The sequence below is a fragment of the Pseudophryne corroboree genome, chromosome 6, assembly GCF_028390025.1.
Source record: "Pseudophryne corroboree isolate aPseCor3 chromosome 6, aPseCor3.hap2, whole genome shotgun sequence".
Taxonomy (NCBI): Eukaryota; Metazoa; Chordata; class Amphibia; order Anura; family Myobatrachidae; genus Pseudophryne; species Pseudophryne corroboree.
The window spans coordinates 598695951-598723111 of record NC_086449.1 but is presented as its reverse complement, the minus strand read 5'-3'; the positions used below and the strand labels follow the sequence as shown (position 1 = coordinate 598723111).

Below are 27161 nucleotides of genomic sequence, written 5' to 3'. Positions count from 1 at the left end.
TGGAACTTGGCTAAGGAGTGGGGTCCCTTATGATGCTGCCTATACTAGCCTTTACCACTGGTTTGAAAGCAGACGATTGAGCTGTGGTAAGTTACTTTCCTGCTTGAATAAAAAAAGTTACTTCCACATCAAAGTTCCAGCTGCTTGTAGGTCTGGCAACCACCAGATGAGCAGCCACAAAATAAAACTGCAACTCTATTGATGCACATTGCCTCTAATCTCTCTATAGTCTATGGTTCTGCTTAATGTGTGGAGGCATTGGGATACATGCATGAATACCATGAAAAAAGTGAACAGTGAAGTGACCACAGTCATACTGTCATATGCTCGAAGTCAGACATGGTTTGACTGTAGAAATTGTCTGTAAAAGCAAAAGAACACCAGAAAATACCAATAGCAATGTTGTATTTAACAAAAACTTGCAGCCACACATTAAAAATACATACAAGCATAAGTACAATAAAAAAGTAATGCATTTCCTTTACAAATATGTGCAGAATAATGATATACATAACAGTATTGTATTGACTCCATACACTTTTTAGTATTCTTATACAGGTTGAGTATCCCTTATCCAAAATGCTCGGGACAAGAAGTTTTTTGGATATCGGATTTTTCCGTATTTTGGAATAATCTATACCGTAATGAGATATCATGGCGTTGAGATCCAAGTCTTAGCACAGAATGCATTTATGTTTCATATCCACCTTATACACACACAGCCTGAAGGTCATTTTAGCTAATATTTTTAATAAATGTGCATTAAACAAAGTTTGTGTACATGCACACAATTCATTTATGTTTCATATACACCTTATACACACAGCCTGAAGGTCATTTAATACAATATTTTTAATAACTTTGTGTATTAAACAAAATTTGTGTATATTGAGCCATCAGAAAACAAAGGTTTCACTATCTCAGACTCACTCAAAAAATTCCGTATTTTGGAATATTTGGATATGGGATACTCAACATGTACTGTAAATACAATATATACAATATGCTGTACTGTCTTATACAATATATATAATATTTTACTTTTAGTATAACCCCAAAACTACAACCTTCCTTAACCACAACATAGGTCCCTTGGCTTAAGGAGAAAAACGTACTATTATATGAAGAAGAAAATATAACACATTATAATAATGTTTATGACCCATCCTTTGCAACATTATATATAAGAGCGCAGGTTAATCTCACCTTCAGCAGCAATGTGCTGTTCCTCTACATGGTTCTCTGGCCTTAGATCTGGCTCGTCGTTCCCCTCCTCCTGTTGTGGAGGTGGAATGTTGTGTGGTTGTTGGTTATTATTGTGCTGCAGATTGTTGTTGTTGTTTTGGTGATTGTTGTTATTTTCATTCTCATTGTTGGAGTTTTGATTGCTTACTAGTGCTGAAGACACACCAATCCCTGTCCCTGCACTAAGTCCTACTCGAGCACATCCCTTGAAATAAGCAAAAAGGAATGATCAGAAAACCTTAACTTTTATATAATTCTTCCAGCACAAATGAAATTGGTAAGCAGGTCTTTCACAACCCAGGCAACCTATCACAGTAATTATACACAATATTTGATCTGCATAGCTTAAACATATTATTTTTCTGTGTACAATAGGTCTAAAGAATCCATGGCTGGAATTCTTGATTCTGTTTCCTACTTTATTAGATGAGATGCAATAGCGTCCGAGATTGCCGGAGGTGCGAGATGCCGGACATAAAAAAAACTTTTTTAAAGCACAGTCATTTACAAGGCAAAACCATGCCTTGTAAGTAACTGCCGATTTAAAAAACTTCAGAGTTCGGCCGACAACCCGCACCTCTGGCAATTTTGGACGCTATTACATCTCGCCTCATATATCCATTTGCCTAGATCCTAGGAGTCATACTTTTCTTTAATCCCCACCATGGTTTCGGCATGACATTTACCATTTATAGTCAATAAATCTACTTTATTATAGGAAAACTATAATGAAAAAATGTGTTTGCCATTAGGTAGTCATTTATATAATTGCACTTAATCAGATGCAAAAACATGTCACCAACAAAACTGGTTTCATTCAAGATATGGACTAATAATAAGGACTTCCAAACACAGCTTTCATTTGTGGCTGGAACCTTGTAGAAAGGGAATAGAAAGCTGTAATGTGTGTGTCACAGCTGATAATAGTGCAATGCCTTATAAAATATTATTAATTCAGAAAGTATATTTTTAAATATTTAACGTGTTGGAAAAGTGTAATTTTCTATTCTAAATACTTTTGGACATTAGCAGACGACTAGCCAAAATGGAAAAATAGGATTTTAACAACATACCGGTAAATCCTTTTCTCGTAGTCCGTATGAACCAGCACACAGAACAATGGGAAAGCCATGCTAAACAACTTGAAACATGAACAGCAAAAGCTGAACAAACCAGAATACTTAACCAAGTAACAGTGCAGGAAGAACGTAGCACCGGGTGGGCGCCCAGTATCCTCTACGGACTATGAGAAAAGGATTTACCGGTAGGTAACTAAAATCCTAGAGGATACTGGGAATCCATTTTATTACCATGGGGAAGTACCAAAGCTCCCAAACCGGGTGGGAGAGTGCTGAGGTTCCTGCAGAACTGATTGACCAAACTGAAGGTCATCAGAGGCCAAAGTATCAAACTCGTAAACCTTTGCAAACGTGTTCGAACCTTACCACGTAGCTGCTTGGCAGAGCTGTAAAGCCGAGACATCCCGGGCAGTCGCCCAAGAAGAACCCACCGACCTAGTAGAGTGGGCTTGTACAGATTTTGGAACCGGCAATCCTGCCGTGGAATAAGCATGCTGGATAGTGAGCCTGATCCAGCGTGCAATAGACTGCTTTGAAGCAGGACACCCAATTTTATTGGGATCATAGAGAACGAACATAGAGTCAGATTTTCTGCGATGAGCTGTTCTCTTTACATACACCTTCAAAGCCCTCACAACATCCAAAGACTTTGAAGTAGCAGAGGTGTCCGTCACAGCCGGAACCAAAATAGGTTGGTTGATGTGAAAAGCGGACACCACCTTAGGAAGAAATTGCTGACGAGTTCTGAGTTCAGCTCTGTCCTCATGGAAAATTAAGTAGGGACTCTTGTAAGACAACGCCCTAGCACACGTCTTTCTGAGGCCAAGGCCAACAGTGTGACGGTCTTCCACGTAAGGTACTTTAGGTCAACCTCTTGTAGCGGTTCAAACCAGTCTGATTGGAGGAACTGCAGCACCAGATTGAAATCCCAAGGTGTCTTGGGAGGCACAAAGGGAGGCTGGATGTGCAGAAGACCTTTCAAAAATGTCTGGACCTCAGGGAGAGAAGCCAATTGTTTCCGAAAGTAAATAGACAAGGCCAAAATTTGGACTTTAATGGAGTCTAGGCGTAGGCCCACATCCACTCCCGACTGCAGAAAAAGCAGATGTCGTCACAGATGAAATTCCACCGCAGAATAACGTCTGCTCTCACACCAAGAGACATACTTCTTCCATATACAGTGGTAATGTTTAGATGTTACCCCCTTCCTGGCTTGGATCATAGTCGGGATGACCTTGTCAGGAATCCCTCTTCTGGCTAGAAATCAGCCGTTCAACTTCCATGCAGTTAAACGTAGCCGCGGTAAGTCTTGATAGACGAATGGGCCCTGTTGCAGAAGATCCTCGCGAAGAGGTGGAGGCCACGGATCTTCGATCAGCATCTCATGAAGATCCACGTACCAGGCCCTTCGAGGTCAGTCCGGAGCAATGAGGATTGCTTGAACCTTTTTCCTTTTTATTATCTTTAGCATTCTTGAGATCAGAGGAAGTGGAGAAAACACGTACTCTAGCTGGTAAACCCACAGTTGTCAGAGCGTCTACCGCCACTGCTTGTGCGTCTATTGACCTGGAACAATACCGCTTGAGCTACTTGTTGAGTCAAAAGGCCATCATGACCATCTGTGGATATCCCCACCGACGTGTTAACCACCGGAACATCTCCGGGTTGAGGCCCCACTCCCCCGGGTGTAGGTCGTGTCTGCTGAGGAAGTCTGTTTCCCAGTTGTCTACTCCCGAAATGAAGACCGCTGATAATGCCATTGCGTGTTTTTCCGTCCAGAGGAGAATTCTTGACACCTCTGACATTGCTGCTCTGCTTTTCGTTCCGACCTGTCAGTTTATGTACGTTACCGCCGTTACATTGTCCGAGTGGACTTGAATGGCCTGATTCCGAAGTAGAGATGAGGCCTGCAGAAGGGCGTTGTAGATTGCCCTGAGTTCCAAGATGTTTATTGGAAGGACGACTTCCCGACTTGACCATCTTTCTTGAAACTGCAGCCCCTGGGTGACTGCTCCCCAACCTCTGAGGCTTGCATCTGTGGTTAGCAGAATCCAATTCTGAATACCGAACCTCCGACCCTCGACGAGGTGAGAAGTCTGTAGCCAACACAGAAGGGAGATTGTGGCTTTTGGCGACAGACAGATCCTCTGGTGCATGTGAAGATGCGATCCGGAACATTTGTCCAACAGATCCAGCTGGAAGGGCCTCGCATGAAGCGTCTCGTAAGAGACCACCATTTTCCCCAAAAGGAGAATGCACAGATGCACAGAGATCTGGGTTGGCTTCAGGACAGCCCTAGCCATCAACTGGATTACCATAGCCTTCTCCAAGGGAAGGAACACTCTCTGAGACTCTGTGTCCAGTATCATTCCCAGGAAAGGAAGCCTCTGCGTCGGTTCCAGGTGAGATTTGGTAAGTTCAGAATCCACCCATGATCCAGGAGTAGTCTGGTTAAGAGGCCAATGCTGGCCATCAACCACTCCCTGGATGATGCCTTTATCAGAAGATCGTCCAGGTACGGAATTATGTTCACTCCCTGTTTGCAGAGTAGAAACATCATCTCTGCCATCACCTTGGTGAACACTCTCGGGGCCGTGGAGAGACCAAATGGCAGGGCCTGGAACTGGTAGTGGCAGTCCTGCAGTGCAAACCGCAGATAAGCCTGATGAGGCGGCCAGATCGGAATGTGAAGGTACGCATCTTTGATATCCAGAGACACGAGGAATTCCCCCTCCTCCAGACCTGAGATCACCGCTCTCAGACACTCTATCTTGAATTTGAACACTCATAAGTACGAGTTCAACGACTTGAAGTTCAAAATCGTCTTACTGAACCATCCGGTGGCGGTACTACAAACAAACTGGAATAATATCCCTTGTTTTGCAGATGAGGTGGAACTGGAACAAAGACCTGAGTCTGTACCAGTTTCTGAATGGTGTTCTGTAAGATTACACTTGCTTGCTGTGAAACTGGTAAGCCTGATTTGAAGAATCTGTGAGGTGGGAGCTCCTGAAAGTCTAGTCTGTAGCCCTGGGAAATAAGATCTATGGGGGTAATTCGTAGCAGCAAATTTGTTAGCAGCTGGGCAAAACCATGTGCATTGCGGGGGGAGATAAATCATTTGCAGACAGAGTTAGATTTGGGTGGGGTGTGTTCAAACTGAAATCTAAAACGCAGTGTAAAAATAAAGCAGGCAATATTTACCCTGCACAGAAACAATATAACCCACCCAGATCTAACTCTCTCTGCAAATGTTATATCTGCCACCCCTGCAGTGCACATGGTTTTGCCCAACTGCCAACAAATTTGCTGCCACGATCAGGTCTGAATTACCCCCTATGACCCAGGGATCCAGGCAAGATGTTGTCCAGATGTGACTGAAAAATTTTAGTTGGGCTCCCACCTGCCAGTCCTCCAGGCATTGCGGTCCACAATCATGCTGAAGGCTTTGAGGAAGCAGAGCTTGAGCTCTGCTCCTGTGAACCGGCAGTTGCTAGTTTTCGAGGTTTACCTCTAGCGCCTCTGGTGGCTGTAGAAGAACCTCTGGTTTTGCCCTTAAACTTGGCAGTCCGAAAGGACTGTAGATTAGGTCCGGAGTAGGCCTTCCTGGCTGGGTGAGCTGCAGAAGGAAGATACGTGGACTTACCCGCAGTAGCTTTGGAGATACATTTGTCTAGTTTATCTCCAAATAAGGCCTCTCCTGTGAAAGGTAGGCCTTCCACGCCTTCCCTGGAGTCCACGTCAGCAGTCCACTGGCGTAGCCACAAGCCCCTGCGTGCTGACACTGCCATAGCAGTAGTACGTGCATTAAGCAATCATATTTCTTTTATGGCTTCCACCATAAAATTCGCAGAGTCCTGTATATGTTGCAGGAGTAAAATAATCTTCCCCTGAGGCAAGCTACCTAACCCCTCAATTAGGTTACCCGACCATTTGGCGATGGCCTTAGTAATCCACCCACATGCTACAGTCTCTGCACCACCCCAGCAGCTGTATACAGAGATTTGAGTGTATTCTCAATTCTACGATCAGCCGTGTCTTTTAGGGAGGCTGCACCCGGGACAGGCAATACAATTTTCCGTGACAGCCTAGAGACTGATGCATCCACTATCAGTGGAATTTCCCATTTTTTCCTATCCTCAAGAGGAAAGGGAAAAGATGATATCAACCTTGATTTGAAATTTCCTATCAGGATTAACCCACGGTTCTTCAAACAGAGTATTTAGTCCCTTTGACACAGGAAAAGTGGCTGAGGATTTCTTTTTTATATTAAAATAAGACTTCTCAGTCTCCTCTGTTACCTTATCAGGGATATGTAGAACTTCTCTGATAGCTTCTATGAGAGCATGTATTCCCTGTGACAGAGTGGCCTCCCCCAACTCTGAGTCCACCTCTCCCATGTCTGAACCCTCATCATCAGAGTCAGACTGCAGGATATGGGCCAAAGGACGTTTTTGCGGACAAATAGTAGGGGACTGAGACGCTGGTTTGGGTACTGAGTCTCCGTTCATAAACTCAGTCATCGATTTTCTTAAGTATTGCGTCTCTTTCTAATTGCGGGACAATTTAGTCGAAATATTAGAAATCATTCCCCTAATGGAATCCAGCCAAGCTGGCTCCGACCCGCTAGCCTGGGAAGGTACACTGCACTGAGTACACTGCAGTGAACCCCCCGGAGAAGAGGAACACTGTGCCTTACATGAAACACACTCTTTGTCTGACATACTGTGACAGTGACAGCACACACACACACACAGAGGAAAAAGGTTAAATGCACAATTAACCCACAAAGAGCCCTTCAAGAGAGACACAGATAGCCTGGAGCCAGCACACAGCGCCCTCACTGCTAATGCCAAGCTTAGCCGGGTCGCCGACTAAGTAACTAGATTGGGGACTTAGTATACTAGTAAGCGCTCCACCCCCCCCCCCCCCCCTTCCCAACACTACGACCTTCTGGCACTGCTGAGGTAATCTGGAGTCTCTCTGGAGAAGCTGCACGTACCTGTCAGTCAGCGTCTGGTGTCCACTGCAGGGGGAAAATGGCGGTGGTGAGCTGATGGATCCGCTCATAGTAAAGCTCCACCCCTTCAATGGCGCGTAGTCTTCCCGCTTTTTATACTGCCTGAGGTAACGTTAGTGCTTAAAATGGAGTCAGTCACCTTTAAAAGTCTCCAATTCCACTCTGGGTACTGTGTACACCCGCAGTGTACTTAGACTCAGTTTGCTCCCTCAGAAGCGGTGCGTTTGCACTGTGTACTGAGTCTGGAGACCCCGCCGCCCCCGTAGAATCTGTGCGTCTCCGTACCCTCATGACGCCAAAATGACCGGCAACCCGCTAACCGGAACGCCGGCTTAGTACTCACCACTCTTCTATCTTTGTTAGGGGTGGCGGCGTGCTGCGGGAATGTACGCTTATGTAATGCCGTGGTGGGGCATGCAAATAGTTCCCTCAGGAGCTAGTGTCCTGTCAGTGGGGAACAGGACCATTAACCCTTCAAGAGGTTGGACCATTCCCCCCCCTAAGTCCCACGAAGCAGGCAGGCTGCTGCCATCCAGTCCTGCCTGAAAATAACAAACAGATAAAATAAATGCAGAAAACTCTTCAGGAGCTTCCAGCGACGTGACCAGCTCCTCCGGGCACATTTTCTAAACTGAGTCTGGTAGGAGGGGTATAGAGGGAGAAGCCAGTGCACACTATCAAATTCTTAAAGTGCCCAAAGTTCCTAGTGGACCCATCTATACCCCATGGTACTAAATGGATTCCCAGTATCCTCTAGGACGTAAGAGAAAGTCAGTTTAGAGTAGCTATAAGTGAGACTATGGGCTATATTTACATAGCAGCAGCTTTTGTAACCCGCGCTTCCTGGCATGTTGGAGGTGCCAATTTAAAACTGCACTCAGTCAGTGCAAAGAATGACGGCCATTACACTGACAGCGAGTGCCTCTGTAAATATACACATTCAGCTCCTCCAGGAATCTGCTGCTTTGTAAATTAATCCATATGTCTCTAAAAATTTCTTAACTTGGAAAGGAGCAAGTAGAGGGGGAGTGGGAGGAAGGCAAGCACAAGATATCAGATGGCTTGAAAGCTGCTGTCAGTATATGTAATCTTATGGGAGAGGCTTTTACTTCTGAAATTCCATACAAAAGTAAAAATTCACAGAATTATTCTTTTCATATTAAATTAGGTATAACACCAAGCAAAATAATTTTCCAAAAACAACTGATGTGTTTATACTTAAAAGGGGAGTTGGGCCTGTACTCTTTAGAGGTCCTGTGTTTGGTGATGATTGCACTTTTGAAGCGCTCAAAACGCTCTCATGTCTTTCCCATTTTGACAAAGTAACACCGAATACAAAGTGGCCTTTTAAAACATTAAAGCTATGATTCACTGGTTAACTGAAGTCATGTGAGCACTGACAATTTATCACAGGAGGCTCCAATATGTAATTTATCATAATTGAGTCTAATCTAGCTCTTTTTTCCTACACACAGAGTTCCTCAAAAAGGTGCCATTTATTGTGTTATGGCAAGCTTTCAATTTGTATAGTTTTTTCCTTCTATTGCTTTTTTTAAACTGTTATATCCTTAGCTGTTCTGTGCCACACGTGTGCCTATAGACCAAAGCTGTTTAACTACATTTCTGCTTTCAGGAGATTTTGTACTTGATGTACTTATAATTCAAGGGTGCCAATTATGTTGACCAGATTGGTAATGATCATATTTTTCTGTCAGGCAGCCAGGAATACTACGAGGGCTCATTCATATTTAATAAAGGAGTGCGCCTATAGTGCAGCGTGACTGCATGTGTCTCATACACAGAACATAGGGCCTAATTCTGAGTTGATCGCAGCAGCAATTTTGTTAGCAGTTGGGCAGAACCATGCGCACTGCAGGGGGGGAAGATATAACATGTGCACAGAGAGTTAGATTTGGGTGGGGTGTGTTCAAACTGAAATCTAAATTGCAGTGTAGAAATAAAGCAGCCACTATTTACCCTGCACAGAAACAAAATAACCCATCCAAATCTAACTCTCTCTGCAAATGTTATATCTGCCCCCCCCCTGCAGTGCACATGGTTTTGCCCAATTGCTAACAAACTTGCTGCTGCGATCAACTCAGAATTAACCCCATAGAGCCGTCTACTGTGACTAATTTGGGGCTAATTTGCACTTCATACAAAGCACGCATCAGCTTTATTCAAAGTAACACATTTATTTTCTTCCCCCACCAGTCAGTGTTAAAGGAATCTATAATAAAATTATAGACCAAAAGGATTTCATCTATATCCATTCACCGCAGGCTCATAACAAGTCAACTATGTAAAGTTTGCTTTATATCCCAATAACTCACCTTAGGAGGTTCCCGAAACATCTGGTCCAGTGAGATAAATTCTAAGCTGGGAAGCAATTCAACAAATTGACTGAAGGACTCCAGCTTTATGGCATGGCACCGCACCAAACTGAGATCAACCAACCGGTTCCACCGAGAGTGATCTTCAAGAAAGCAGAGGGAGTATAAAATGAAAGTACACAATTTCTAGGCAGTCTTTAGATTCCACTTACAGTGCCTTGCTAAAGCATTCACCCCTCCTTTGCATTTTTCATGTTTTGTTGCCTCACAACCTGGAATTAAAATGGATTGTTTGAAGGTTTGCATAATTTCATTTACAGAACATGCCTACAACTTTGAAGATATATATATAATTTTTTTTTATTTTGAAGCAAACAACAAATAGGACAAAGTTACAGAAAACTTCAGCGTGCATAACTCTTCAGCCCCCTAAAGTCAGTACTTTGTAGAGCCACCTTTTGTGGCAATTACAGCTGCAAGTCACTTTGGATAAGTCTCTATGAGCTTGCCACTGGGAATTTTGCCCATATCTCAAGGCAAAACTGCTCCAGCTTCTTCATGTTGGATGGTTTCCGCTTGTGAACAGCAATCTTCAAGTCTGGCTTTGACTAGGCCATTCCAACACATTTAAAGGTTTCCCCTTAAACCACTCGAGTGTAGCTGTATATTTCAGGTCATTGTCCTGCTGGAAGGTGAACCTCCGTCCCAGTCTCAAATCATAGGCAGATTGAAACAGGTTTTGCGAAGAATATCCCTGTATTTAGCACCATCTATATTTCCCTCGATTCAAAACAGTTTTCCAGTCCCTGCTGCTGAAAAACATCCCCACGGCATGATGCTGCCACCACCATGTTTCACTGTGGGGATGGTGTTCTTGGGGTGATGGGATGTGTTGGGTTTGCGCCAGACATAGCGTTTTCCTTAGTTAAATTTTATGGCCTAATTCAGACCTGATCGTAGCCCTGCAAAATTTTGCAGGGCTACGATCAGGCACACTGACATGTGGGGGGACGCCAAGCACAGGGCTAGTCTGCCCCGCATGTCAGGCCCACTCCCCCACCCCACCGGAGTACAAAAGCATTGCACAGCGCCGATGCTTTTGCACTTCAGGAGTAGCTCCCGGCCAGCACAGGTTTTGCGTGCTGGTCGGGAGCTACTAGTTGCTGTCCAGATCGCAGCGACTGCGTGTGATGTCAAGCAGCCGCTGTGGCCTGCCCCCCTCACGGTCAAACACCGCCGGTCAAACAACCCCGTCCCGCCCCCTCCCGCCTCTGTCTGTCAATCAGGCAGAGGTGATCGCTAGGCAACGACAGCCGTCGGCTGTCAGCCATGCGCCGGCGCACTGTGGCACCAGCGCACTTCTGACCTGATCGCTGCGCTGCGATGAACGGCAGCGTGCGATCAGGTCAGAATGAGCCCCTTAGTCTCATCTGACCAGAGCAACTTCCTCCATACATTTGGGGAGTTGTCCACATGCCTTTTGGCAAACTCAAAACGTGCCTTCTTATTTTTAACACTAAGTAATGGCTTTTTTCTGGCCACTCTTCCATAAAGCCCAGCTCTATGGAGTGTACAGCTTATTGTGGTCACATGCACAGATACACCAGTCTCTACTGTGGAACTCTGCAGCTCATTCAGGGTTACCTTTGGTCTCTGTGCTGCCTCTCTAATTAATGCCCTCCTTCCTTGTTTGTTGTGGTACCATGTTCTTTCCATTTGAAGATAATGGATTTGATGATGCTCCGGGGGATCAGCAAAGATTTGGATATTTTTTTTCATAACCCAACCCTGACTTGTGCTTCTCAACAACTTTGTCTGACTTGTTTGGAGAGTTCCTTGGTCTTCATGGTGTTGCAGCCTCTGGAGCCTTTCAGAAAAGGTGTGTTTATACTGACAGATCATGTGACACTTAGATTGCAAACAAGTGGACTTCATTTCACTAATTATGTAACTTCTGAAGGTAATTGGTTGCACCAGAACTTTTTTTTTGAAAATTAAGTTTTTATTAGATTTTTAAGACAAATCAGGGAAATTGGATACAGAAAAAGAAAAGAGGAAGGGGACAGGATGGGAGCACACATTGAGATATACAATGTACATAAAGAACTGACGATAGCAGACACAGTACTGCAACTGACAGCTTATACAGGTTGAGTATCCCTTATCCAAAATGCTTGGGACCAGAGGAATTTTGGATATCGGATTTTTCCGTATTTTGGAATAATTGCATACCATAATGAGATATCATGGGGATGGGACTTAAGTCTAAGCACAGAATGCATTTATGTTTCATATACATCTTATACACACAGCCTGAAGGTCATTTTAGCCAATATTTTTTATAACTTTGTGCATGAAACAAAGTGTGTCTACATTCACACAATTCATTTATGTTTCATATACACCTTATACACACAGCCTGAAGGTCATTTAATACAATATTTTTAATAACTGAGTATTAAACAAAGTTTGTGTACATTGAGCCATCAAAAAACAAAGGTTTCACTATCTCAGTCTCACGCAAAAAAGTCTGTATTTCGGAATATTCCGTATTTCGGAATATTTGGATATGGGATACTCAACCTGTAACACACTTTATACCGTAACGGCATTTGTCCAAAAAGTAAAATCAGGTCAATTCCAGAAGGAAAATTAAATTATAGGTTTCTGAAGGGAAGCAGGCGACAAGTCTATCTTCCATGGAAACTGAAAGAATGAAGCTCTAGTGTCAGTCTACCTCGCGGGGGTAACAACAAAAAGTACAGTGTTATATACATTCTACATTTTAGTAAGCCAGTACTCATTCCATGAGAACCATCTAATCCAAGGGTTGGAGGCGGAGAAGTATGGACTCCCCGCTGTTTCATTTTCATAGTGGGAGTGAACTTTTTGTTCAATTTGGGCGATAGTCGGAATGTGAGGGGATCGCCAATGCTGTTCGATCAGGGATTTAGTAGTAATTAGGATGTGACAGATGGAACAATGCCAACATTGGGTCTGGGGCGACCGAGATGTTTAATACTTTAGAGATTAAAGCAAAAACTAAGAGCCATAAGTGGGAGACGGTGGGTCATGTCCAAAAGGTATATAAGAGAGAACCCACACAACCACAGTTACGCCAACAGAGGTTTGGTTGAGATGGACAGATTTTATGGAGTAATACCGGCATAAGGTGTAAACAATGTAGCAACTAAAAAAATTGTTCCGAGTGGGAGATACATTTGGATAATCGAAAACAAGTCTTAAAGATTGTACGCCAATCATCTACAGTCATAGATATGGAAAGGTCACTCACCCATTTCAATATGTATGAGAGAATACCACCATGTGATTCCACCTTTGCTATCAACCCACTTCAATCTATCAAAAATATATTTGGGGAGTGTTGATATTGTATGGGGGGTCTGAGTGATACCGAGTAGCCATTGCTAAGCTGAAGATATTTAAAAAAATCCCTATGGGAAAGGGAGTAGTGGGACTGGATCTGGGTATAAGAGAGTAGAGCCCCCGATAAGGATACTTCCGCTAATGAAGTTATACCCTGGGAAATCCAAAATTTATAAGAACGGTTTGGGATTAGGGAAGCCACTCATTCAAGGTAGAGGTGATTGCAGGGGAGAGAGAAGTCTGGGCTTGCCATAGCAAACTCCAGCCACGCCTTATGAGTGTTCAAAACTGAAGTGACTCTAATTAATGAATGCAGGTCAACTGAAGTGACTAATTAATGAATGCAGGTCAGCTGATGGGTGGAGCCATAAGCAGTATATCACAGGGAATAGAGAGACCAAGTCACATTCTATGGTCACCCACACTTTGGGAACACTAGAGGCGAACCAAGCCCACCTACCTGCGAGAGAATAGAAGTGCAAGTTGGTAGTTATGTAGATCTGGATACGCAACTTCCCCATCTTGCTTAGAAAGGGATAAAATTTTCCTAGCCAGTCTGGGTTTTTTCCCTTTCCAGATAAATTTAAAAAAGGCCGTATGAAATTTATTTAGGAGTGATTTGGACACTATTAGGGGTATGGTTCTAAATAGGTATAACATTTTTGGTAGTAGCATCATTTTCAGAGCTGCAATGCGACCCAACCACAAAATATTCAACATCATCCAGGCCAAGGACATTGAGGATTATTTGTTGAGGAATGGGACGTAGTTGGTTGAGATCAAGTACTCTAGTTAGGTGGTAATCAGGATACCCAGATATTTGAGATTTCATCCTGCCCAGGAATACACATAGTCAGCACGGAGAGATCGAAGGATGTCAGGGTTAAAGTTTATAGGGAGAGCTTCGGTTTTTGACCTATTCAATTTATAGTAAGAAGTAGAATAATTTTCAAAAATACCATGTAAATGGGGTAACGATATGTCTGGATCCACAATAGTTAATAGAACGTCATCTGCGAACAACCAGATTTTATACATCTTACCAGAGATAGTAGGGTCCCTTATAAAATGGAGATCTATGAAAAGAAAAGAACTTACCTTTGTTAAATCTCTTTCTGCGAGGTACACTGGGTTCCACAGGGATAACATCAGGGTGTAGAGTACGATGTTGATCCGAGGCACCAACAGGCTATAAGCGTTGACTGTTCCCAGGATGCACAGCGCCGCCTCCTCTACAACCGAGCCTCCGTGCACAGCTCAGTTTTGTTAACCAGTCCAATGCAGTAGCAGGTAAAAGACGACAACCGTTAGTAGCCACATACACCACATTCTCACGACAGGAGAAGGTGTCAGCGGCTAATGCCACACAAACCCAAAGAAGCTAAGTGAGTCAGGGTGGGCGCCCTGTGGAACCCAGTGTACCTCGCAAAAAGAGATTTAACAAAGGTAAGTTCTTACCATAAATCTCCTTTTCTGCAGCGGGGTACACTGGGGTTCCACAGGGATAACATCGGGGATGTCCTAAAGCAGTTCCTCATGGGAGGGGACGCACTGTAGCGGGCACAAGAACTCGGCGTCCAAAGAGGCATCCTGGGAGGCGGAAGTATCGAAGGCACAGAACCTTATGGACGTGTTCACGGAGGACCACATAGTCGCCTTGCACAATTGTTCAAGGGTCGCACCACAGCGGGCCACCCAAGAAGGTCCAACAGACTGAGTAGAATGGGCTTTGATGGTATCAGGAGCTGGATGGCCAGCCTGCACATAAGTATGTGCAATCACCATTCTAATCCATCTGGCCAAGGTCTGCTTGTTGTTAGCAGGACAGCCACATTTGTTAAAACCAAAAAGGACAAAGAGAGAATCAGATCTCCTAAGCAAAGCCGTTCTCTTCACATAAATACAGAGAGGCCATACTACATCCAAAGACCACTCTTTGGAGGATAAACCTGGAAATGTAAAGGCCGGAACCACAATCTCTTGGTTAAGGTGGAAAGCCGACACCACCTTAGGCAAATAACCAGGATGAGTTCGGAGAACTGCCCGCTCACAGTGAAAAATCAGAAAGGGTGACAGGATAATGCACCCAAGTCTGAAACCTGTCTAGCAGAGGCAATAGCCAGCAGAAACAAGACCTGAAGAGTAAGCCACTTAAGGTCCACAGATTCTAGAGTTTCCAACGGAGACTCTTGTAAGGCATCCAGAACAACTGAAAAATCCCAAGGAGCCACAGGAGGAACATAGGGAGGTTGAATCCGTAGAACACCCTGAGTGAATGATAAATCCAAGCAGAAACCGGTTTACGGGTCTTCAACATAGTTTGAATGACCGCCTCAGAAAATCCTTTGGCCCTCAGAACTGAAGCTTCAAGGGCCACACCATCAAAGCCAGCCAGGCCAAGTCCTGGTAGACACAAGGGCCCTGAACTAGGAGGTCTGGGTGTTGTGGAAGTAGAAGAGGACGCTCTATCGAGAGACCCTGCAGGTCTGAGAACCAATGCCATCTGGGTCACGCTTGAGCGATTAGAAGTAATAATCCTCCTTCTTGCTTGAACTTCCTTATTACCCTGAGCAGGAGTGACACTGGAGGGAACACGTATGGCAGCCGAAAGTTCCATGGAATTGCCAGTGCATCCATGAACGCTGCTTGAGGATCCCTTGTCCTTGCTCCGAAGACCGGAACCTTGTGATTGTGTTGAGACGCCATCAGGCCTACATCTGGTAGGCCCCACTTGTCCACTAGGAGTTGAAATACTTCTGGATGAAGGCTCCACTCTCCGGCGTGTACGTCCTGACAACTGAGGAAGTCTGCTTCCCAGTTGAGGACCCCCGGAATGAACACTGCCAATATGGCTGGTAGGTGGAGTTCCGCCCATTGAAGAATCCTTGACACTTCCATCATTGCCATGCGGCTTCGAGTGCCGCCTTGATGATTCATGTACGCCACCGTGGTGGCGTTGTCCGACTATACTTGAACAGACCCGTTCTGTATCAGATGCTGGGCCAGTTTCAGAGCATTGAACACCGCCCGCAATTCCAGAATGTTTATCGGGAGACTCGTCCCTCAAGAGAGTGTTGCTCCAACCCCTCAGACTGGTATCCGTTGTCAGGAGGACCCAGTTGAAGATCCAGAAAGGACGACCCCTGCTCAATCGTTGGTCCTCTAGCCACCAGCTCAGTGACAGACGAACCTCCGGAGACAAGGAGATAATGTGAGACCTGACCCGGTGAGGCAGGCCGTCCCACTTGGCAAAAATCAGCTTCTGCAGAGGGCGGGAATGAAATTGAGCATACTCTACCATGACGAAAGCCGACACCATGAGGCCTAGTACTTGCATCGCCGAGTGTATCGACACTTGCGGGCGAGAGAGGAAGCATTGTATCTTGTCCTGAAAGTTCAGGACCTTCTCCTGTGACAAGAACAACCGCTGGTTGTGCATGTCCAACAATGCCCCCAGGTGCACCATGCTCTGGGCAGGGACCAGGGATGATTTCTCCCAGTTGATGAGCCACCCGTGGGCTTGCAGAAACTGGACCGTTAGATCCAGATGACAGAGAACTTCTGGGGAATTCCCCAAGATCAGCAAGTCGTCCAGATACGGCAGGATCCTGATATCCTGACGGCGGAGCAGGGCCGTCATCACCGCCATGACCTTGGTTAAGATTCGTGGAGCCGTGGTCAGTACAAAAGGTAAGGCCCGGAATTGATAATGGAGGTTGCCAATAGCAAACAGCAGGTATTGCTGATGCGACATGGCAATAGGAATATGTAGTTAAGCATCCTGTATGTCCAGGGATACCATACAGTCCCCTGGCTCCAAAGCCAGAACAATAGAGCAAAGAGTTTCCATATGAAACTTGGATACCCTCACAAACTTGTTCAAAGACTTGAGGTTGAGAATGGGCTGGGAGGAACCATTCGGTTTCAGGACTAGGAACAGCGTTGAATAGTACCCCCTGCCTCTCTGAGCCAGAGGCACCGGCACTACCACTCCTGTGTCCAGGTGGGATTGTACCACCAGACGGAGATATTTCGCCTTTACCTGATCCGAAGGGAAGTTTGTCATACAAAATTGACGAGGGGGACGTTTCTTGAAGGATATGGCGTATCCGTGAGTGACGACTTCCCTTACCCAGGCGTCCGAAGTGGTCCTCAACCATACCTGGGTAAACCGCAGAAGTCGGCCTCCCACCCGGGGATCCCCCAGGGGAGGCCCGCCCCGTCATGCAGCAGGCTGGTCTGTTATGGAAGCAGGCTGACGGGCAACCCAGGCATGCTTAGCTTTGGGCTTATTGGTTTTGGAAGTGCAAGATTGTTTCGGGTACGCCTGACCCTTTGCTTTACCTGGAGGTCGAAAGGAACGAAAGGAGGTACGCTTAACCTTCGGAGCAGTACTAGGTAGACATGCAGTCTTAGCGGAAATCAGCAACAATCTTGTTGAGATCCTCTCCAAAAGGATGTTCCCCTTAAAAGGGAGCACCTCCAAGGTTTTCTTAGAGTCCAGATCTACAGACTAGTACCACAACCAGAGAATCTGGCGAGCCAGAATGGACGTAGTAGACGCTTTGGCCGCCAGAACACCGGTATCAGAAGCCGCCTCCTGAATGTTATAAGAGGCTGTAACAATATATAAAAAAAATTGTCTAGCATTATGACAATAAAATTAGACGCCAGCTCCGCTTCCAGCTCCTGAACCCAGGCTGCAATAGCTTTTGCAGCCCAAGAAGCTGTAATAGTGGGCCTATGCACAGCTCCTGCAAGTGTGTAAATAGACTTTAAGCAACCCTCCACACGCTTATCAGTCGGTTCCTTCAGAGAGTTGACGGTAGTGACAGGCAGAGCAGATGACAGCACCAGCCAAACGACTTGCGAGTCCACCTGCGGTGGCGTTTCCCAATTTTTACTTAACTCCGCAGCGAGGGGATAGCGAGCTAGCATCTTCTTATGAGGTGTGAATTTCTTTCCTGGATTCTCCCAGGATTCCTGATGTATGTCAACCAAGTGGTCAGAACGAGGTAAAACTAATTTAGTAACCTTCTGACGTTTGAACCTATCAGGTTTCTTAGAGTTATCTGCAGGTTCTGTTTCATCATCAATGTGAAAAATCAGCTTGATAGCCTCCAGGAGGTCAGGAACATCCACCTGTGAAATAGATTCCCCAGCAGAAGCATCTGCATCAGTGTCTGAGGGGTCAGTATATACGCCATCTTCATCGGAAGAAGTATCCAAAACATGAGTGGATTGTGAGGAAGTAATGGCCCACTTAGAGGACCCCTTGGTCTTAGGCGGGCGAGGGTTAGGTTTCTGTTTAGCCAATGAGTGATTCAATTGCTGTAACTGAGTGGACAGGAGATCTGCCCATAGTGGATTACCCGCAGGAACGATATGTGGCTATAAAGGCACGGGAGGTCCCATAGGGGGTATGAGTCTAGTTACTAGCGTAGTCAGTAAAGTAGAGAAGCAGCCCAAGGCGGGTCTGGATGTGCACCTGTTGCCGCTACCTGACTGGGGGGGTAAAGATCCCCCAGAACCTGAACCCTCAGCTGCTATGTTATCCTCCAATAACACATCACCGCGTATTGCGGGATCAGCCACTGAACTATCTCCCCTTGCAGCTGACATGATGAAAGCGTAAACCACGGTGACACAGTACAATATCAGCAGATAAAATACCTGACCAAGAACCCCCTGTGCAGAGGTATATGGTGACTGAAAATCACAAAGAAAAATATAAAATAAGAATATCCTGTGAACTACCTAAATCAAACAAACACCCTGATGCACTTAGCTCCCCCTCAGGGAACAGAATATAGGGATAGCAGTATGAGTGAGATACACGGAGTAGATATCACACAGCAGCTATATGCACACACACAGTCACATGTACAATGCAGAAATTATGACAAACAATAAAACTGCACTGGACTAGCAATACTAAGTAACACCAAGTAAAGCTATATAGGCTTATAGATATATCAATGCAGAGTAAAGACTGGATGTATATCACAGGGTACTTGCACTAAATAACCCTGCAGTAATGCACTGTTTCTTAACGAACAATGTCTAAAGACATGTAGAATACTTAAGTGTCCTGTAAATGCACAGCGCTGATGATGCAGGCGGCTTTACATAGGAGACATTGCCCATGCAGTCCCAGAATCAGCTCAGCATGTAGTGATGGCGCCAAACCCTGACAGGGAGTGAGGGAGAGAGAGAAATATGCAGCTCCATGACGGGAACATTTCAGTAAATGGCAGCTGGGGGAGGGGCTACAGGCCAGAGCCTTTATCCCCTTGCTGGACTTCACCACCGGGTACTGCGGGCCTTGTAAAATGGATTAATAATGTAATCCGACCTGTGCCCTTGCCCTGGTGGTCTAGTGGGGTCCCTGTACTACCACAGTGTCCACGCCAGCGTGCGCGGCCCGTCTCCCAAAGGCCGCGCCGTATCACGGTTTGCAGCGGGTCACGCTTGGGGGACCGTCTTACCTCCTCCCTTGGTAAGGCCACGCGATCCCGTAGAGCAGTGGCAGGTGTGTGTGCTAGGCAGCGCCGGAGCCCTCCGCTTTAAGTACCCGGCAACCAGGGCGCGGGAGTATACAGCGCCGCCAGGGGAGGTGATGGAGCTGTAGTAGAAGATGTCAGAATGACATCTAGCACTGTGAGTGCCTATGCTGCAGCCCTTGAAGTCTTCTATTACTTCATATAAAAGCTCTTTTCAGGGCTGCTGGAGCAGCCCCCTGTTAGTGACCTGCCTGCAGGGCACCAACTTACAAACTGAGCTCCTGTGCACGGAGGCGGGGATATAGAGGAGGCGGCACTGTGCATCCTGGGAACATTCAAAGCTTTTAGCCTGTTGGTGCCTCGGATCAAGATCCTACTCTACACCCCGATGTTATCCTTGTGGAACCCCAGTGTACCCCGCTGCAGAAATCTGAGGTTCTAATCGCTTCAGCAAGTGGCTCTATGGCCAATGCGTAAACTAGGGTGAAAGAGGGCAGCCTCGGCATGTGCCATTACTAATCAAGAAAGAGGAAGAAAGCAGACCATTCACGAACACCTTAACTAATGGAACGGAATATAAGGCCGCTATTGAAGTCGAGACTCGCCCAACCAATCCGAATTTGCGTAATACCGCGTGAAGACAGCCCCAGCGGAGTCTATTAAAGGACTTCTCTGCGTCCAGGGACAGCAGCAGTAATGGGTCCTGGGGCGCCGAGAAGGCCTCCACGATATTGATAATTCTTCTAGTATTATGGAGTGATTGTCTTCTCTGAATGAAGCCTACCTGATCTTGATGAACGAGATTGGGAAGGAGAGGATTGAGTCTGTTCGCGAGCAACTTAGCATAAATTTTAACATCCGTATTGAGTTATGCTATAGGATGGTAGTTGCCTAGAATAGCAGGATTTTTACCCGGTTTAGGGAATGTCACTATTCTAGCTTCCAGCATTTCTTTTGGAAAGGTCCCTCAGGCCGAGGCTTCGTTAAACACCTGAGTCAAAATAGTGGAGAGAGTATCTTTGAAACAAGAGTAAAAGTTGTTAATATAACCATCAGGTCCGGGGGCCTTGTCAGGTGGAAGAGATTTGATGACACTGTCTATCTCTTCTTGGGACCAAGGGCACGCTAATGAATGGAGAATATCTGGACTAATAGCGGGCAGATTCACTGTAGCCATGAGTCAATATCTATCGCTGAGGGCTGCAGTATGGTAGGATCAGCCGCCAGATTATAGAGTTTGGAGTAATATGTTGCAAAAGCATTTGCAATAGCTGATGGGTCTGAAACTTAGTACCCTGCATTTCGGTGATTACTCTTATGCGGGCTTTCGGTCTCTTGCCTCTTAATTTTCTGGCCAATAGTCTACCTGCCCTATCTCCCTGAAAATAAAATTTCTGTTTCAGATGGAAGAGATATTTATGAACCTCCTTTAATGCCAATATATACCATTCCTCGCAAACTTTTAAAAGCTTGCAATATAACTTTTTATTAGTTGGAGACAGCTTGTGTCTAGACTCTAGACTAGCCATACAGGTCTCCACATCTGCCTGGTAAGCAGTCGCTCTTTTACGCAGCCTAGCTGCCACCTGAATGGCAGAGCCTCTAACCACCGCTTTTAGGGAACACCAAAAGGTAAACAGGGAGGTGTCCTCAGGCTTGTCTGTCTCCAGGTAAAGATTTAGGGATTGCGCTATGGTCTGCTTAACCTCCGGGTCAAGACGTAAACGATCGCCAAGTACTAGGGGGAACCCTGACCGAATTAACATCCCAATACAAATAGAGAGTTGCATGGTCTGACCACGTTACTGGCAGGATGGAAGTCTTCTTGCTCTGTTGAACCACCCATTTATCCAAAATAGCCAAATCAATATGGGAATATGTACTGTGTACTGGAGAGCAAAAAGGTATAATCCCTTGTTGTTGGGTTTTTTGCTCTCCAAACATCGTAGAAAGCAAACTCACATAAGATCTGTCTAAATGCCTTAGAATAATCATGGGTAGGTCGTCTACCCAAATCTAGTGTTACGAGAGGATTTATCCAGTGTTGGGTCAAGGACCATGTTAAAGTCCCCCAAAATCAGGACCAAACCTTTCCGGGATGCCTTAAGGGAATTACAGATTTTCCTCACAAAAGGGATTTGTTTAGTGTTGGGGGCATATAATACTACTAGAATTACTTGCCTATCTTCCAGTTTCCCTACAAGGATAAGGAAGCGTCCCTCCTGATCTGTCACCTGTCGTTCAAGTATAAAATTGCAGGAATTGGAAAGAAGAATGGCCACCCCTGATTTTTTTATGAGGGCCGTTAGATTGGTAACAAGGGGGGAAGTGGGAATTTAAAAATGGAGGGGAAGACTGTTCAAAGTGGGTTTCCTGTAAGATTTTTTTTATATGTTTTTTTTTTCCTCTTTGGTCGCACACACCAATATGTCTATGGTACGGCATTTGCCTATCTGGTGATATATCAACCTATATTGCAATTGCAATGGTTAAAATAATAAGATTTTACTTACCGGTAAATCTATTTCTCGTAGTCCGTAGTGGATGCTGGGGACTCCGTAAGGACCATGGGGAATAGACGGGCTCCGCAGGAGACAGGGCACTTTAAGAAAGAACTAGGAATACTGGTGTGCACTGGCTCCTCCCTCTATGTCCCTCCTCCAGACCTCAGTTAAGGAAACTGTGCCCGGAAGAGCTGACAGTACAAGGAAAGGATTTTGGAATCCAGGGTAAGACTCATACCAGCCACACCAATCACACCGTATAACTCGTGATAAACTTACCCAGTTAACAGTATGAACAACAAGAGCACCAGATAAACCTGATGCAACCATAACATAACCCTTATGTAAGCAATAACTATATACAAGTATTGCAGAAGAAATCCGCACTTGGGACGAGCGCCCAGCATCCACTACGGACTACGAGAAATAGATTTACCGGTAAGTAAAATCTTATTTTCTCTAACGTCCTAGTGGATGCTGGGGACTCCGTAAGGACCATGGGGATTATACCAAAGCTCCCAAACGGGCGGGAGAGTGCGGATGACTCTGCAGCACCGAATGAGCAAACACAAGGTCCTCCTCAGCCAGGGTATCAAACTTGTAGAACTTTGCAAAAGTGTTTGAACCCGACCAAGTAGCTGCTCGGCAAAGCTGTAATGCCGTGACCCCTCGGGCAGCCGCCCAAGAAGAGCCCACCTTCCTTGTGGAATGGGCTTTTACTGATTTTGGAAGCGGCAATCCAGCCGCAGAATGAGCCTGCTGAATCGTGTTACAGATCCAGCGAGCAATAGTTTGCTTTGAAGCAGGAGCACCCAGCTTGTTGGATGCATACAGGATAAACAGTGACTCAGTTTTCCTGACTCCAGCCGTTCTGGCTACATAAACCTTCAAAGCCCTGACTACATCTAGTAACTTGGAATCCTCCAATTCACGAGTAGCCGCAGGCACCACAATAGGTTGGTTCAAATGAAAAGAGGACACCACTTTTGGCAGAAATTGCGGACGAGTCCGTAATTCTGCCCTGTCCATATGGAAAACCAGATAGGGGCTTTTATGTGACAAAGCCGCCAATTCTGACACACGCCTAGCCGAAGCTAAGGCCAATAGCATGACCACCTTCCACGTGAGATATTTTAACTCCAGTGGCTCAAACCAGTGTGATTTCAGGAAACTCAACACCACGTTAAGATCCCAAGGTGCCACTGGTGGCACAAAAGGGGGCTGAATATGCAGCACTCCCTTTACAAACGTCTGAACTTCAGGAAGAGAAGCCAGTTCCTTTTGAAAGAAAATGGATAGGGCTGAAATCTGGACCTTAATGGACCCCAATTTTAAGACAAAAGTCACTCCCGACTGTAGGAAGTGAAGGAAACGGCCCAGCTGGAATTCCTCTGTAGGGGCATTCCTGGCCTCACACCAAGCAACATATTTTCGCCATATACGGTGATAATGTTTAGCCGTCACGTCCTTCCTAGCCTTTATTAGCGTAGGAATAACCTCATCCAGAATGCCTTTTTCTGCTAGGATCCGGCGTTCAACCGCCATGCCGTCAAACGCAGCCGCGGTAAGTCTTGGAACAGACGGGCCCCTGTTGCAACAGATCCTGTCTGAGAGGCAGAGGCCATGGGTCCTCTGTGAGCATTTCTTGCAGTTCCGGATACCAAGTCCTTCTTGGCCAATCCGGAACAATGAGTATTTTTCTCACTCCTCTTTTTCTTACGATTCTCAGCACCTTGGGTATGAGAGGAAGAGGAGGAAACACATAAACCGACTGGAACACCCACGGTGTCACTAGTGCGTCCACAGCTATCGCCTGAGGGTCTCTTGACCTGGCGCAATACATCTGTAGCTTTTTGTTGAGGCGGGATGCCATCATGTCCACCTGTGGCAGTTCCCATCGACTTGTAATCTGTGTGAAGACTTCTTGATGAAGTCCCCACTCTCCCGGGTGGAGGTCGTGCCTGCTGAGGAAGTCTGCTTCCCAGTTGTCCACTCCCGGAATGAACACTGCTGACAGTGCTTTTACGTGATTCTCCGCACAGCGAAGAATTCTGGTGGCTTCTGCCATCGCCACCCTGCTCCTTGTGCCGCCTTGGCGGTTTACATGAGCCACTGCGGTGATGTTGTCTGACTGAATCAGCACCTGATGGTTGCGAAGCAGAGGTTCCGCTTGACTTAGGGCGTTGTATATGGCCCTTAGTTCCAGGATATTGATGTGCAGACAAGTCTCCTGACTTGACCACAGACCCTGGAAATTTCTTCCCTGTGTGACTGCTCCCCACCCTCGGAGGCTTGCATCCCTGGTCACCAGGACCCAGTCCTGAATGCCGAACCTGCGACCCTCGAGAAGGTGAGCACTCTGCAGCCACCACAGAAGAGACACCCTGGCCCTAGGGGATAGGGTGATCAGCCGATGCATCTGAAGATGCGATCCGGACCACTTGTCCAACAGATCCCACTGAAAGGTCCTTGCATGGAACCTGCCGAAGGGAATGGCCTCGTATGACGCCACCATCTTTCCCAGGACTCGCGTGCAGTGATGCACCGACACCTGTTTTGGTTTTAAGAGGTCTCTGACCAGAGTCACGAGCTCCTGAGCCTTCTCCGTCGGGAGAAAAACCTTCTTCTGGTCTATGTCCAGAATCATGCCCAGGAAGGGCAGACGCGTCGTAGGAATCAGCTGCGACTTTGGAATATTCAGAATCCAGCCGTGCTGTTGCAACACTTCCCAAGAGTGTGCTACGCTGATCAGCAACTGCTCTCTGGACCTCGCCTTTATGAGGAGATCGTCCAAGTATGGGATAATTGTGACTCCTTGCTTTCGCAGAAGCACCATCATTGCTGCCATTACCTTGGTAAATATTCCCGGTGCCGTGGACAGACCAAACGGCAACGTCTGGAATTGGTAATGACAGTCCTGTACCACAAATCTGAGGTACTCCTGATGAGGTGGATAAATGGGGACATGCAGGTAAGCATCCTTTATGTCCAGAGACACCATAAAATCCCCCTCTTCCAGGCTTGCAATGACCGCTCTGAGCGATTCCATCTTGAACTTGAACCGTTTCAGGTAACTGTTCAGGGATTTTAAATTCAATATGGGTCTGACCGAACCGTCCGGTTTCGGTACCACAAACATTGTCGAATAGTAACCCCTTCCCTGTTGAAGGAGGGGAACCTTTACCACCACCTGCTGGAGATATATTTTGTGAATTGCCGCTAACACTATTTCCCTCTCTATGGGGGAAGCTGGCAGGGCCGAATTTAGGTAACGGTAAGGGGGCATCACTTCGAATTCCAGCTTGTATCCCCGAGATACAATCTGTATAGCCCAGGGATCCACCCGTGAGCGAACCCACTGGTGGCTGAAATTTCGGAGACGCGCCCCCACCGATCCTGGCTCCACCTGTGGAGCCCCAGCGTCATGCGGTGGATTTAGTAGAAGCCAGGGAGGACTTCTGTTCCTGGGAACTAGCTGTATTGTGCAGCTTCTTTCCTCTACCCCTGCCTCTGGCAAGAAAAGACGCACCTCGGACTCTCTTGCCTCTTTGTGATCGAAAGGTCTGCATTTGGTAATATGGTGCTTTCTTAGGTTGTGAGGGAATATATGGCAAAAAATTTGACTTCCCAGCCGTAGCTGTGGAAACTAGGTCCGAGAGACCGTCCCCAAACAATTCCTCACCCTTGTAAGGTAAAACCTCCATGTGCCTTTTTGAGTCGGCATCACCCGTCCATTGCCGAGTCCACAGGACCCTTCTGGCAGAAATCGACATTGCATTTATTCTAGAGCCCAGTAGGCTAATGTCTCTCTGGGCATCTCTCATATATAGGACAGCGTCTTTTATATGCCCCAGGGTCAGTAATATAGTATCCTTGTCCAAGGTATCAAGTTCCTCAGATAAAGTATCTGTCCATGCTGCTACAGCACTACACATCCAGGCCGCCGCAATTGCCGGCCTAAGTAGGGTACCTGAATGTGTATAAATGGACTTCAAGGTACCTTCCTGCTTTCTATCCGCAGGATCTTTTAGGGTGGCCGTATCCTGTGACGGCAGGGCTACCTTCTTAGATAAGCGTGTCAAAGCTTTGTCTACCCTAGGGGAGGATTCCCAGCGTAACCTGTCCGTTGGCGGGAAAGGATACGCCATAAGCAACCATTTGGAAATCTGCATTTTTCTATCTGGAGATTCCCAAGCTTTTTCACATAACTCATTTAACTCATGTGAAGGGGGAAAGGTCACCTCATGCCTTTTTTCCCCCAAACATATAAACCCTCTTGTCAGGGACTGGGTTTTCCTCTGAGATGTGCAATACATCCTTCATTGCTATAATCATGTAGCGTATGGCTTTAGCCATTTTAGGCTGCAACTTTGCATCATCGCCATCGACACTGGAGTCAGAATCCGTGTCGATATCTGTGTCAACAATTTGGGATAGTGGGCGCTTCTGAGACCCTGACGGCCTCGGCGCTGTAGGAGCAGGCATGGGTTGAGACCCTGACTGTCCCAAGGCTTCAGCTTTATCCAACATTTTATGCAAGGAATTAACATTATCATTTAAAACCTTCCACATATCCATTTAATCGGGCGTCGGCGGCGATCCCACATTCATTTGTACCTGCTCTGCTTCCACATAGCCTTCCTCGTCAAACATGCCGACACAAGCGTACCGACACACCACACACACAGGGGATGCTCTATTTGAGGACAGAACCCCCACAAGGCCTTTTGGAGAGACAGAGAGAGAGTATGCCAGCACAAACCCCAGCGCTATATGACCCAGGAATTACACAGTAACTTAGTGTTTACCCAGTAGCTGCTGTATATACTGATTTTGTGCTAAATTTATGTGCCCCCCCTCTCTTTTTACCCTCTTTCTACCGTGAATCTGCAGGGGAGAGCCTGGGGAGCTTCCTCTCAGCGGAGCTGTGGAGAGAAAATGGCGCTGGTGAGTGCTGAGGAAGAAGCCCCGCCACCCTCAGCGGCGGGCTTCTGTCCCGCGATTTTGTGTAAAATAATGGCGGGGGCTCATGCATATATACAGAGCCCAGCTGTATATATGCCCACTTTGCCAAGAGGTCTCTAATTGCT

At 46.2% G+C, this 27161-nt stretch overlaps 1 protein-coding gene across 2 annotated transcripts in view; it reads right to left on the bottom strand.

The window, feature by feature from the left end:
* Positions 1-27161, bottom strand: part of FBXO38 (F-box protein 38) — a 178448-nt gene that overhangs the window by 62750 nt on the left and 88537 nt on the right. For both annotated transcript variants that reach the window (XM_063928016.1, XM_063928017.1), the window contains exons 11-12: positions 9678-9820; positions 1207-1450 (exon numbers count right to left, since the gene is read on the bottom strand). In XM_063928016.1, coding sequence (XP_063784086.1) covers positions 1207-1450; positions 9678-9820 — 387 coding nt within the window. The remainder of the gene's footprint in view (positions 1-1206; positions 1451-9677; positions 9821-27161) is intronic.